This window comes from Erythrolamprus reginae, chromosome Z (assembly GCF_031021105.1).
Source record: "Erythrolamprus reginae isolate rEryReg1 chromosome Z, rEryReg1.hap1, whole genome shotgun sequence".
Taxonomy (NCBI): Eukaryota; Metazoa; Chordata; class Lepidosauria; order Squamata; family Dipsadidae; genus Erythrolamprus; species Erythrolamprus reginae.
Window position 1 is genome coordinate 120,442,301 of NC_091963.1, and position 15,328 is coordinate 120,457,628.

At 41.9% G+C, this 15,328-nt stretch overlaps 1 protein-coding gene across 1 annotated transcript in view; it reads left to right on the top strand.

The window, feature by feature from the left end:
- TRIM28 (tripartite motif containing 28) overlaps nt 1-15,328 on the top strand; it is a 45,149-nt gene that overhangs the window by 17,316 nt on the left and 12,505 nt on the right. Inside the window, 10 exon segments of the mRNA XM_070727950.1 lie at nt 2,269-2,383; nt 4,581-4,727; nt 4,898-5,012; nt 5,227-5,351; nt 5,496-5,633; nt 5,889-5,919; nt 6,267-6,303; nt 7,394-7,604; nt 10,893-11,203; nt 13,646-13,766. Coding sequence (XP_070584051.1) covers nt 2,269-2,383; nt 4,581-4,727; nt 4,898-5,012; nt 5,227-5,351; nt 5,496-5,633; nt 5,889-5,919; nt 6,267-6,303; nt 7,394-7,604; nt 10,893-11,203; nt 13,646-13,766 — 1,351 coding nt within the window.

Below are 15,328 nucleotides of genomic sequence, written 5' to 3' on the forward strand. Positions count from 1 at the left end.
TGCAAGAAAAGATGGAGACCCATCTCTCCAGCTACTGTTCTGTCCCAGCGCCAAGCCCCCCAAGAATCAAATGCACAGCACCCGATTAATAAGAGTTTTACTATTTACACAGTCTTTATGCAATCTTTTTGCAAAGAAATTAAATGCTAGCAAAAGCTTTACAGCACTGAATTATCAAAGTCTTAGCAGTTGACCAGAGTCCCGGAAATAGATAATAGAGGAATTAGGAAGCCAAGAATATAGTCTTTAAAACAGGAACGGAAAATTATATGTCTAGATGACCAACGTTGTTCTGCGCCTCCATCTTAAATAGCTTGAGGGTGTGGCTCTGTAGTCAGCAGTGCTACTCACAAGTAAACCACCTCCTGAGTAACCACTCATGCCTCCTAGAGACTCTGCTAATCTTAGCATCAACCTCTGACATCACTCTTCGCTGTCAGTCTCAGGTGCCAGCAACACAGGATGCCTGATCTGTACCTGCACTGCCTCTCTCTTATTTTGTCTGAAAAAGATCTTTTTTTATGATAGCACCTCCACTGTTTCTGGGTCTTCTGGGTCCATTACTAATTGCACAGGACGTGAATGGGCCACAACAGCTACTCTTACTGATTTCTCTTCTCAGGCAATTACATGATGGTCCAAAGGTTGTAATAGGTCATCTCTAGTACCCCCCATTCAAATCTGGGGAGTGGGCTGCTAAAGAGCCAAATTTGGCAGCAACATTAGCTGTTTATCAGCAAGCGGGGTGTGGGGAAGCCCCACCGTTCAGTATGTCATTTTGTAGGAGTTTCACAGCGATGATCTTTTAGAATAGATAATTTTCTGTGAAGTATTTCATTTTAATGGTAAAAATTATTGGTCTCCCATCTTATAATCTAACTCTGGGTGCCTTGTAGTTAAAACATACGCACATACGCACAAAATTTAAAAGCAAGAATTCAAAACCAAGGACACGTACAGAAGATGGGGCAGAATGAGAAGGGTGAGATCCGTTGTTTGATCAACCATCCATATTGTGTTGTCCCCTCATTGAAGTCCAAGGCCAGCAAGCAGAGCCACGTCTTTAGGCCCTTATGAAAAGATGGGAGAGTTGGGGCCAACCTCACATGGAGGGGGGTGGGGGGTGGACCACACAAGACGTTCCAGAATGAGCAGAGAAGGCCCTCCTCCTGGACTACGCAAGTTGAAATAATCTCATGGTAGGGCATCTGCAGTATGCCTCCTCTGCTAGTCTTCTCTGCCAATCTCAGTAGGATGAGATGGTCCCTCAGGTAACCTTGACCCATGCCATGTGGAGCTTTAAGGTGATCAACACTTTGAATTGCACACAGAAGCAGACTGGTAAACAATGCAGCTCACAGAGCAGTAGTGTTATACATGCTACTATTAGGGCCCCCAAAACTACTCATGCCACTGTACTCAGCATAGGTGTAGCCTCCAAGTAGTCTTCATGGGTAACTGCACGAAGATGGCATTGCAATAGTCCAGCTGTGTGTTCACCATGGACTGACAGACTGAGTGGAGAGAATCAAGGTCCAGAAAAAGCTGCAATTGCAATCTTTCTATAAAAGATTGTCACTGAAGATAAGAAGGAAGCACACCAGCTTTGGTGCCCAGAAATAGTATTCCAGACAATACAGGTAGTACTTGACTTTCAGGAATTCTTTTAGTGACCATTCAAAGTTATAATGGCAATAAAAAAGGGAATTATGAATGGTCCTCATACTCAGAACCATTGTAGCATGATTAAAATTTGAGTGTTTGGAAACTAGTATTTATTTACAATAATTGCAGAGGAGTCATATGGTCACCATTTGCAAACCTTCCCAGTTGGCTTCAGTGGGGGGAAGCTGAATTCACTTAATGACCATGTGATTCACTTAACTTCTATGATTTGTTTAACCATAGCAAAAAGGTCATAAAATTGGGCTTGTCTCACTTAACAGCAGCTCTGATTAGCAATGGAAATGGTGGTCCCAATTGTAATTGTAAGACGAGGATTACCTGCACGGTTGGCAAACTAAGGAAATTAGGAAAAGAAAAATGCTGTGAAAATTGGCAGATGTGTAGATTATGTAGAACAGAAAGATGTATAAATTATCCCCTGCGAATTGTTGTTTTTAATCTGCTGAAACCCAGAATAACATCTTCCAAACAGCCTACTTGAAACAAGAATAACATTTTTATTTTGGATTAGAAACTTTTTTTTTTGCATACCCCTGTTGTAAGTAATTGTAGAGTAAGAAAACTATGTTACTGCCTCAACAGGATCCGGCAGGTGGCAGATGTGCAGAAACGGGTGCAGGTAGATGTGAAGATGTCTATTTTGCAAATTATGAAGGAACTCAATAAACGTGCTAAGGTGCTGGTTAGTGAAGCACAGGTAAGATAGGAATGAGAATATTGGCAAGTACAGTGTATAATGTTGAACTAGTTGCAGGATACACTATGCCATCCTATAAATTTGTTAGTGTTCTCATTTTAAAGTTTTATTTAGTTTTATCACTGCATAAGGATTGTACAAAAATAGATAAAAAGCTAGAAATAGCAATAGCACTTAGAATTATAAACCGTTTTATAGACCTCTAAGTAGTTGAGAGAGTCAGCATATTGCCCCCAACAATTTGGGTCCTCATTTTACCCACCTCCAAAGGATGGAAGGCTGAATCAACCTTGAGCTTGGTGAGATTTGAATTGCCAAATCGGCAGACAGCAGAAGTAGCATGCAGTAGTACTACACATTAAGCAGGGCTCAAATGCAAGAAGTAAGGTAAAAGTATAATTAAAATATAAAAAGAAGTTCAATCCCTTAATTTTTGTTCCATATTTACCGCATTTCTCTGAAAATAAGACCCTTATATTTTTTGAAGCCTTGAAATAATTGCTTGGCTTTATTGCCATGCATTCAAAGCCCAATTGGGCTTATCAGGGGATTTCTTATTTTGGGGGGAAACAAGTAATATGTTAAACTTTAATGGTTTGTATCAATTTCATTTTTTCAATTGTTTTTAGTATCTTTTTTGAAAAGCTACATTCCAAATATTTTTGTTTGTCTTGCTGTATAATCTGTTGTAAGATACATTTTTCTTTTGAGTTTGGGTAGTGAATATATATAATTTCTTCCTGGTTGTGGTTGTATATTCTCCCCACTTTGGTTTTCAATTATTGTATTGTTGGCAAGATTTCCCCCCCTCCCAGTTTGAAATATTGTTTATTGTCGTTATTGTTGTACTTTACATTTATATTCTGAATAATTTCTAAGAGAAATATGTGATTTCAATTCAGATTTTATTTTGAAATTCCCTGAATGTTTTTATTTCCAGAATATTTTTTAAAAATTGCCTATCAATCACTTAGGATAAATGATTCCTTTTTAAAGACATTTCCATTATTATATGATTTGTCCATTGACAATGGAATTATATAACATTTATATAGCATTTTGTTCCAATTATCTCTTCAATTAGAGCTTGGGCTAGCGTTTACTGATTTCCTCTACCCTCCATGAATCCATTGATTCACTGCACTTCTTTGTAGTTTTTTATCCAGTTTGTCACAATTTTTATTTTTATTGCTTCAATGTAGTGTTTCAGTTACAATGTATAGATACTGTCCAATAAATGATCTTGATTTTCTATGTATTTTAGTCTTTCTCAAGGTCCCTTCTTTTTTAAAGATTGTTTTCTCATTATAAGTTCCTTTTTTGTTCATGGTTATGTCTTTAATCTGTTTCCTGCATCTGAAGGTTTCAAACTGGCACAAGTGAAATAACTGGTTTTGTCTTTCTTTTAAAAGATTCCAGATTTTTAACAACTTTACCCAAAGTGCATTTAACAACTTTACCCAAAGTGCCTTTTGTTTGCCTTTTATTCTCTTTAATCAAATAAATGGCTAGTGATCTGTCTTCCAGTGGGTGCACAATCCTACAGCTACATTTTAGTTCCCAATTCATGGCAAAAGTCCTTTTTTCTATGTATTACATAATTTTTCCCAATGCGAGAAACTTCAAAAGTCAAAGAATTGGATATTCCTCTTCCTCAAACTCTTGGATGCAGAATCCACATTAGATAATTGTGATGTGCAAAACAAATGGAAGAGTAAAAACCTAATACTAGTGGACTACACAAAGCAGTCTCTTTATTTAAAGTCTTCCATATTCAGGAATTCATCAAACTTTATTAGTATCTCGCCTCTTAATTAAGTCTTTGAAGACTTTTGATTTGATGGTAAAATAAGGAATAAACCATCCCCAGTAATTCCAGAATGATCTCCAGAAATGATATTTCTATTTTAGTTTGACACATCATTTCTTGAATAGTCTACATTATATTCTACTGTGGCTTAACCTTTTGCTAACCAATGATCTATCCCAGATAACTATGCTGTCTTCCTATTCTAACAGTTTTCAGTTAGGGAAAAAAAGTTTGTTTGAGGTCTCTAAAGGACAGGATAGCATAGAACCATGGCAGATTATATATATTATCACTGTAAAATTTCTAGGAAAGGCTGCCTTGTCTGCCTTGATTATGTGAACGTACCTCCCACTTCTGTTTCTTCACCTAAGCTTCACTGTTTTCCAGAAAGTCACTGAAGGCCAACAAGAGAAACTGGAAAGGCAGCATTGGGCCATGACAAAGCTGCAGCGTCACCAAGAACATATCTTGCGCTTTGCTAATTGGGCCTTGGAGAGTGACAACAACACTGCACTGCTGCTGTCAAAGAAACTGGTATGTATATTCCTTGGTTAATAAATGATTTGGGGAGGGAAATGAAGTTGTAAGAATTAAATGACCTGGCCTGTCTCTGTTTTTCTATTATCATGTATCTAATGGCAATGCAGAACATAAGTTATATGTTTGTGGTTTCACGTATCCTCCTCTCCCATTTTTTCTTTTAGATTTATTTTCAACTGCACAGAGCTCTAAAGATGATTGTGGATCCAGTGGAACCTCATGGAGACATGAAGTTCCAGTGGGATTTAAATGCCTGGATCAAAAGTGCAGAGACATTCGGTAAGTGATTGTGAAATTAAATTCTTCCTGCTCAAGAAGATGTTGGAGTCTTTGTGTTTGGAGCTGTATTTCAAGGGGGGAAGAAAGGCTAAGGATCAGCAAAATTAGAGAATTTAGAAAATCCTGGTCCCCCCCCCCCCAAATAATAAATTGAAAATTGATATTGTGGGACTGTAAATGCCAGCCAGATTCAGACCTTTCTCCTGTCCCGCAGGTCAGATAGTGTCAGAACGGAGTGGTTTGCCAGTGGCTGCCAATGCCCAAACACCCCAACAGAGGACTAACGCTTCAGCTGCATCAGGAGTGGCAGTCAGACAAGGTTCTGTCCCCCCTTCTCAGGTACTGGTTCTTGTTTGTGCAGTTTTCTCTCCAGTGACAGCCCGGTGCATCTGAACCAGCAGTTTCAGCTGGTCAACCCGTCTCTATGATCTGGGAGATGCTATCAGGGCAGTTACAGGCTTCGTGGTACACTTTTCTATGTAGGGTGTCCAACAGATGTCTCTGCAGACAAGCATAATGAATAAGGGAGCTTTGCTTCAGCCTGTGCTGCCTTCCAACAGCCAGCGGCAGGCCATCCCCGACTGCTATATCAATGATGCCAGTGCTTCTTCTGCTGGACAGGTGAGCAGAACACAGGGCAAGGAAGAGAGTCCTTAATGCACGAGCATGCTTGGTAGTGCATTGATGAAATGAGATGGAAGCTGGTGCCGATTCTTCCTAGAAGAGAATACATTGAATTGAAAAACTGCAGTCGGGGGCCCTGTTTTATACAAGGCCAAGAACAACTAAATACACATTGCTAAAAGATGGTGAGGAATCAGTTTTGGACTTAGCCCTATATTTTAATTAATATATTTTTTCTCACATTTCTTTCAGACAATGGACGTTGGTGATGGCTTTGGTGTAGGTAAGGAATATGAAAATAAATGTGTGTTCAATGAGAGTCTAGAGCAGGGATGTCAAACTGGCGGCCCATGGGCTGGATGCGTCATGCATGCCACACCCACCCCAGCTCCGCATATGGGAAGAACATCATGAGAGGTGACATGATGGCACCGCGAGGCAACAAGTTTGACACGTGGTCTAGTGCAAAGCCAGGAAAGACTACTCTTGGGTTGTCATTTCACTTTGCTTGTGGCTTGATAGAAGTAAAATGTCACTCCAAAAATCAGTGTAATTTTTGTTGGGGGAGGATAGAATGGGGAATTACTCATGAGCTTCTTGACACTTGTTTCTTTCCCTTTTTAAAAACAGAAGGATCATATTCTGGTGAAGTGTCTGGAATGAAAAGGCAAGTCGTGTTTATTTCTGTTTTGCTATGTTTTTTTTAAAAACTGCTGGAGTCCATCCTGAAATCGTTCCAGATGTTTTGAGTATTGGGATTTAACATCCATTTTGTTTTTACTGTTAAGTGTGCTTTCTGTTGTGTGACACAAAAAAGGAGTCTTGTCCTGCAGAAAAAAGTTTGATTGATTATGGATAGCAGTATCCAGGGTCTTTATATTGATAATGAAATCTTAAGAGCAGATTGGAGCTTGAAATGGGTTACTTGAACTGTTAAAATTATTTTATTTTATCCTGGAGAAATAAGTCTTATTCCATATCCTTTGACTGTGTATACTGGAAATACAGGAAATGCCACTGAAGAAACATTTGAACTATCTACGGAGAAGAATTAATTGTAGAAGTTACTCTGGATGCATTACTCTGGTCCCATCAATAGGAACACCACATGTGGAGATTGGCGAAAAGCCTTTCCCCCTTTATGTCTATTTTCATGAGTGATGGCAGATACATTTTCATAATTTTTTTTGTAACAACATTCTTTTTAGATTTATAAGATGCTTAGACTACTTTGTGCAGAAAAGAGAGAAGATTAATTTATAAATAATGTTCATTTTTTTCCTGAAAGTAGATGTGGGTACAACCATTGAGAATAGTAAATTGCATTGCCATGGAGTAAGTTGCATAATTTTTTTCTCCTTACTTGGCACAAACTACAGGAAAGTGTAATATATAAGGTCTGACTACCCTCCTTCTCCAAAAGATAATAGTACTAAAAAAATATTGTCCTGCTGAACTCCAGGCAACTGTACAATCAGAATCTACACCAGCCTTCATGTAGAATCAGAAGCAGGGTTCTCTGTGAAGACATGCCTTATTAATAAGATAATTCAGAGTACAGGACTTGTCTCAAACAAAATGTTCCTAACTTGAAGATGCATTTTGGATTAGCTACCGTGAAATAAAAGTCTTAGCATTTGTCAAATAATTGATAATGTTTCAGTATGGAGTTTAATTTACCCCTGTGAATTGGGATTTTATTGTATTAGAATTAACTCTGGCCTGTTTAACCTAAAATGATCCTTGCACATTCTTAGAACCCGTGTCCAAGATGGAGAAACTGGTCTTGTTCGGAAAGTGCCCCGGGTTAGTCTGGAGCGGTTGGATGTGGATTTGACATCAGATAACAAGCCACCTGTCTTCAAAGTCTTTCCGGGCAATTCCCGTGAAGATTATAATCTCATTGTGATTGAACAAGGAGGTCAACAAGCTGGTATCCAACAAGCAGGGCTAGCAAATGCAGTGAAGGTCAGCATTTTTTTTGTTTTCTTTTTAGAATAATCTATTTCTGGGTAAATTGGCAGAGAAGCAGTATTGTTGTTGTTGTTGTTATTATTATTATTAATTAGATTTGTATGCCGCCCCTCTCTGAAGACTCGGGGCGGCTCACAACAGTAATAAAAAACTATAATAATGAAACAAATCTAATAATAAAATTACATTAAAAAAAACCCCAACAATTAAAAACCATACAAAACATGCATACCAAACATAAAATATAAGAAAGCCTGAGGAAGATGTCTTAGTTCCCCCATACCTGGCGATATTGGTGGGTCTTGAGTAACTTGCGAAAGACAAGGAGGGTGGGGGCCGTTCTAATCTCCAGGGAGAGTTGATTCCAGAGGGCCTGGGCCGCCACAGAGAAGGCTTTTCCCCTGGGGCCCGCCAAACGACATTGTTTGGTCGATGTGACCCGGAGAAGGCCAATCTGTGGCACCTTATCGGCCGCTGGGATTCATGCGGTAGAAGGTGATTCCGGAGGTATTCTGGTCCAATGCCATGAATGGCTTTAAAGGTCATTACCAACACTGAATTGTGACCAGAAACCAATCGGCAGCCAGTGCAGGCCACGGAGTGTTGTAGAAACGTGGGCGAATCTAGGAAGCCACACAATAGCTCTCATGGCCGCATTCTGCGCAATCTGAAGTTTCCGAACACTTTTCAAAGGTAGCCCCATGTAGAGAGCGTTGCAGTAATCGAACCTTGAGGTGATAAGGGCATGAACGACTGTGAGCAATGACTCACTGTCCAAATCGGCCGCCACTGATGCACCAGGCGAACCTGGGCAAACGCCCTCCTTACCAAAGCCAAAAGATGGTGTTCCAATGTTAGCTGTGGATCGAGGAGGATGCCCAAGTTGTGAACCCTCTCTGAGGGTCAATAATCCCCCCCGCCCCGGGTAATGGACGGACAGATGGAATTGCCCTTGGGAGGCAAAACCCACAGCCACTCCGTCTTGTCTGGATTGAGTTTGAGCTTGTTGACACCCATCCAGACCCCAACAGCCTCCAGGCACCGGCACATCACTTCCACTGCTTCATTGACTGGACATGGGGTGGAGATGTATAACTGGGTATCATCAGCATATTGATGATACCTCACCCCATGCCCTTGGATGATCTCACCCAGCGGTTTCATGTAGATATTAAATAGCAGGGGGAGAGGACCGACCCCTGAGGCACCCCACAAGGGAGAGACCTAGAGGTCGACCTCTGACCCCCCACTAACACCGACTGCGACCGACCGGAGAGGTAGGAAGAGAACCACTGAAGAACAATGCCTCCCACTCCCAACCCCTTCAGCTGGCGCAGAAGGATACCATGATCGATGGTATTGAAAGCCGCTGAGAGGTCAAGAAGCACCCGGACAGAGAACAAGCCTCTGTCCTGGGCCCGCGTTGATCATCTATCAACGCGACCAAAGCAGTTTCCGTGCTGTAGCCGGGCCTGAAACCAGACTGCTGAGGGCCTAGATAATCGGCTTCTTCCAAGGACCGCTGGAGTTGGAGCGCCACCACCTTCTCAACAACCTTCCCCATAAAGGAAAGGTTGGAGACTGGACAGTAGTTATTGAGCACGGCTGGGTCCAGGGAAGGCTTCTTGAGGAGGGGGCACAAGTGCGTCCTTATAAGGAGCTGGAAAGGACCCCTTCCCCAAGGAGGCGTTGACAATCTCCTGGACCTAGCTCCGTGTCACCTCTCGGCTGGCCGAAACTAACCAAGAGGGACAGGGGTCCAGTAAACAGGTGGCAGAACTCACAGCTCCAATGGCCATATCTACCCCTCCTTAGCAAGACTGGGATATTCTGGCCCTCCGCTACCCCGGAGATAGATACTCCCATCCCTCCTGTCTCTCCATCGCCAGGTGGACTATTCTCATTCATTCCATCCCATCCATCCCACACATTCATATCATAAAAATTATAATTGCCATTTATCTCATTCATACTATAATTCCACCCATTCATTTCATAACCCCATTCATACCATTCATTCCAATAATTGCAGCTATCCATCATTAAAAAACTCCCCCCCCCCAATAATTTATCTAAAAAATAAAGCATTTAAAAACAGGAATAAATATAGTATAAAATATAAAATATAGGAAAAAAGCAATCAACAGGTAGATGGCGCCAGACTCTAAAACAATTAAGTTCTGGGAGAGTCCAGTGTAAATGTCCAAGTAATCAAATGTCCAAGTCTCTGGGTAAGAATAGTCAGTATAGTGTTGGCCGGTGTCACCGAGCAGCACTCCCAGTCTATATCCATATGGTCTTGATTGTTTGATAGAAGTCTTAAAAACTAATCCAGCTGTTATCTGTTGTATATACTATAAAGTACCAGAACCAGCTCCTGCAGTATAGAAGCAGGAATACTCCATGGAGGTTGGAGCAATGCTATATGTATGGGAGGGAGGGAGGACGAGAGATTGAATGAGAAAGGAAGCAGACAAGCAAGATCTTTTTAAAATTGTGCTAAGGATGTTCTCGGATTTGATTTCTAGGATTACCAGATATCTTGAATTAAAATTATATTGGGGGGTGGGATTATAATCGTCTAGAAGGAATAATATTTGAGCTACAGCTGGTCAAAGTTTTTGAGGTTTCCGAGAAGTTTAGATAATTGGGATAGAATATGTACTAACTGAATCCTCTTCCCCAATTTTGGGCAGCAAAGAGCTTTGCCAGAGAGAGGCCCAGATTTAAAAAACGTGAGCTGGATGGTGGGGGGAAGTTGAGGGTATAGCCTCAATTTCTTACTATATCTACACTATCTCAGGATGTATCTAGATTAAATTGTGTCCATTAGGCAGAAATGGGTTTCTCTCTGGGTTTGGGCTTGACAGCTATTTTACAGAATAAGAATAGGATTCTGCAGTGATTCTTTAGGGCAGAGATAGGCAAAGTTGGCTCTTCTGTGACATGTGGATGTCAACTCCCAGAATTCCTGAGCTAGCATGATTGGCTCAGGAATTCCGGGAGTTGAAGTCCATAAATCATAGAAGAGCCAATTTTGCCTACCCCTGCTCTAGGGTCTCTTCTATGTTGAAGATAATTATCCATTAAAAAATAACAATGAATCATGAAGAATACCATAGAGATTTTCTTGAGAGTAATAAAACTTTCCAGATTCATTCCAGGGTTGCAATTGTCCTAATGAGTTTCCTTTTGTTCTTTTTTTTCCCTTTGCCCTGCTCTCTCTTTCTTTCTTTTTGGCCTATTTTTCTTATGCGTTGTCATTCTCTCCTTGTCCTCCAGGAGGAGCAGATGGAGGCAGCTATCGAGCATCCTGCTTCTGGTACAGAGACTAAAAGCACCAAACCAGTTATCTTGCCCCAGGATGCCCTCCTTCCAGAAGTCTCTATGGTCCCCCGGCTGATCTCCCCAAGTGGCAGCACCAGCTCTGCCATGGAAATGCAGTCTGTTCACAGCCATGATGGCACAGCTAATGGGGAGGAAAATGCTTGTTGCAGGATCTGCCTGAAAACTGGTGCTGTAGTCATGTGTGATAGTTGCAAAAAGTGCTACCACTTGGATTGTCACCTGCCTGCCCTTCAGGAAATCCCTGGGTACAGGTTTTTTTATATGCAGTTTTCCTTGTAGTGGAAGTATAGAAAATGTTGCAGCAAATCTAGTTGTTTTAATCTAATGTCTTATTACAAAGTCAAAAACCCAGAAGATGAGTTGCAATGTCTGCGTCATTATAACCACAGTGGTACCTCGGTTAACGAATGCCTTGGTTAGCGTACTTTTCGGATAATAACCAAAAATTTGCTTCGCATACCGAACAAAAATTTGGATACCAAACAGAAATCTTGTTATTATTCGAAATGTTACACCCCTTGTCCTTTACTCCCGCTCCCTTCTCCTTACCTCTTTACCCCTTACCCCCATTGTCCCTCACTCCCCCCCTTACCTCTGCCTTTGTCCCTTCGCCAGGGAAGCAGCAAAGCGTTGCTTTGGCTATGATGAGGCAGCGGCTGAGTCTGCTGGTCGCGGCGGTGGCTTCACTTTGAGGACACCGGTGGCGGCTTCTTTTTGGGATGGTGGGGGCAGGGGCCTGGGCATAGACATCATCATCATCATCATTAATTAGATTTGTATGCAGCCTCTCTCCAAAGACTCGGGGCAGCTCACAACAGCAAAACAGTACAAATCCAATAGTTAAAAAAACCCATAGGAAATAAAGGCTGGGAACCAATTAAATCTATTTCCATTATTTCCTATGGGGAAAATTGTTTCAGATAATGACCATTTTGGTTAACCAACCTTCCGGAACGGATTGTGATTGTTAATTGGGGTACCACTGTATGGAGAGGGGCGGCATACAAATCTATTATTATTATTATTATTATTATTATTATTGTTTATTATTATTATTATTATTATTATTATTATTATTATTATTATTAATAATAATAATAATAATTGCTTCTCTTCTTTTGAATAACCCTCCTAAGTTCTTTTGCCTGATCGGAACTTATATGGTAGAAATTACAGATGCTGTTCTGTGTTTCATTTTTTCTAAGCCAGATAAGATTTTGAAATTAAACGAGCAGAGCACCCTTTTCACACAATTAAGAATTGTTTTAATGAAATCTAAGGCACTTCATATGGTAGGGAGTCATGGCTTGCTATGAAGTTTGGAGACCCAGTTGAATTAAACTAGTCATTGTTTTAAATCCCTCATCTTGTACAATTCTTGTAAAAGTATATGACAAGAAACAGGGCTTCCGGAAAAGTGCTCTTCTCATTAATAAGAAGAAATAAGAATTAAAGTCTCTTGTAAAGGCAAACTTCCTAGAATTAGAAGGCATACTGATTGATTGTTTGTTTGATTGATTGATTGAATTGAATTGAATTATATCATCTCATCTTTGGGAAATCCTCACTGTATGATATTTTCAGGGCATGAAGTAATTGAGAGGTGAAATAGATTTTTTAAAAAAACAAGATATTTTTAGATGTAAAGGTCAGAAATAAGTAGTATAATAGAATTGCTATTAAAACAAATGTTTGGGTAACATTAAGAAAAAGCAAATGTGTTCATCCGCTATAAGCAAATACATAACTTCCTGAGTATTAAAATCCCATTACTATACCTTTGAACATTGTGCAATATAGTGACTGTTACTCTGAATGTGATTTTTGGGGAATCAAAATGACAACAGTGATGACAGAGGTATAGTGTGGGCCTAATTTTTTAGTTGAGAATATACAGTGTTCCCTCGATTTTCGTGGGGGATACGTTCCGAGACCACCCGCGAAAGTCGAATTTCCGCGAAGTAGAGATGCGGAAGTAAATACACCATTTTTGGCTATGGACAGTATCACAAGCCATCCCTTAAGACTTTAAACCCCTAAATTACCATTTCCCATTCCCTTAACAACCACTTACTCACCATTATTACTGGTACTCACCATTGAATAAGACACTTAGTGATCCTGATATTTATAAACATAATTATTTATTAACAATAATTAATTTTTTTTGTTATTTATTTGCAAAAATTATTAGTTTGGCGATGACATATGAAGTCATCGGGTGGGAAAAACCGTGGTATAGAAAAAAAACCGCGAAGTATTTTTAATTAATATTTTTTGAAAAACTGTGGTATAGGCTATTCGCGAAGTTCGAACCCGCGAAAATTGAGGGAACATTGTAATTGATGTCAGTACAAATGGGTGAGCTCATTTATTTCATAGAAGGTTAATTGGCCAGGCAAAAGAACAGGTTACCTGTTCAAGAACCTGAATGTAAGGCAGCCAGCCCTAAAACCTTACTACAATTCTTCTGAATAGAAGCATTTTCTAGTTGTGTCTGGGTCTACAGAGAGGGCCTAATAAAGAATAAAGATGACAATTTGACTTTAAAGCATTCTTTAGTGAACAGTTATTATTGAGCACAGTTGCTACATCTATATCTGATTATAGATGCCTTCTGGCCTACATTGCTCCATAGGGTGAACTGTATATATATCATGCACTCATACATGCTTTCCAATTTGCAGCCAGGATTGGAAATGCCTACTGTGTTCTGATCCAGTAATAGCTATTGGAGAAGATGGGACTGATTTGCCTGCAGTCTACAAAGATGGAGAATCAAAAATGCTGTCAAATGTTGACCAGAAGGTTAGTCCAACTGAGAGATGGGTTGACACTGATTGCAGGGAAAAATGCACTCTTCAGAATTGATTTGACATAATAAATGACAACAAATGACAGCCTGATGCTGTTCATATCTAGGGCCTTTGGACTGTGATGAATGGGTCAACTGAAAATTTGGAGTACAGTGATCCCCCGTTTATTGCGTCCCCAACCATTGCGAACAGGGTACTTCGCTATTTTTCAACCCGGAAGTCAAAATACCATCTACGCATGCGTGCCCGTGGGCACGCATGCGTAGATGGCAACCGGGAGATCAGCTGCTGGGCGGCTTCCCTGAGTCTTCCCCCTCTTGCTGGCGTCAGCGAGGAGTTTCCCCACCGCCCACGCAAACTCCTCGCTGCCGCCCGCCCTTCGCCCGCCCACGCCGTTCATTCTCGCCGCTTTCGAGCTGAATCCGGGAGCAAATTCGCTCCTGGATTCAGCTCGAAAGCGGCGAGAATGAACGGCGTGGAAAAGGCGTTCCTTGCCGTTCGTTCTCGCCGCTTTCGAGCTGAATCCGGGAGCGAATTCGCTCCCGGATTCAGCTCAAAATCGGCGAGAATGAACGGCGTGGAAAAGGCGTTCCTTGCCGTTCGTTCTCGCCGCTTTCGAGCTGAATCCGGGAGCGAATTCGCTCCCGGATTCAGCTCGAAATCGGCGAGAATGAACGGCGTGGAAAAGGCGTTCCTTGCCGTTCGTTCTCGCCGCTTTCGAGCTGAATCCGGGAGCGAATTCGCTCCCGGATTCAGCTCGAAATCGGCGAGAATGAACGGCGTGGAAAAGGCGTTCCTTGCCGTTCGTTCTCGCCGCTTTCGAGCTGAATCCGGGAGCGAATTCGCTCCCGGATTCAGCTCGAAATCGGCGAGAATGAACGGCGTGGAAAAGGCGTTCCTTGCCGTTCGTTCTCGCCGCTTTCGAGCTGAATCCGGGAGCGAATTCGCTCCCGGATTCAGCTCGAAATCGGCGAGAATGAACGGCGTGGAAAAGGCGTTCCTTGCCGTTCGTTCTCGCCGCTTTCGAGCTGAATCCGGGAGCGAATTCGCTCCCGGATTCAGCTCGAAATCGGCGAGAATGAACGGCGTGGAAAAGGCGTTCCTTGCCGTTCGTTCTCGCCGCTTTCGAGCTGAATCCGGGAGCGAATTCGCTCCCGGATTCAGCTCGAAATCGGCGAGAATGAACGGCGTGGAAAAGGCGTTCCTTGCCGTTCGTTCTCGCCGCTTTCGAGCTGAATCCGGGAGCGAATTCGCTCCCGGATTCAGCTCGAAAGCGGCGAGAGCCAGCGCCCCCCGGACCCCCAACCCGGGTTTGGGGGGCTGCTAGGAAGCCCTCCATGCCGGCGGCAAACAGCCGCGCCGCCCCCAATCTTCGGCTCCTCGCTAGCGCTGTGGGAATAAAAACACCATCTGCACATGCGCAGAAGGTGTTTTTACTTCCGCATCGCTACTTCGCGAAAACCCGCTCGTTGCGGGGGCTCCTGGAACGGAACCCTCGCAACGAGCGGGGGATCACTGTAGACTGAAAGATTTCTAGCTAGTCCATTCCAAAGA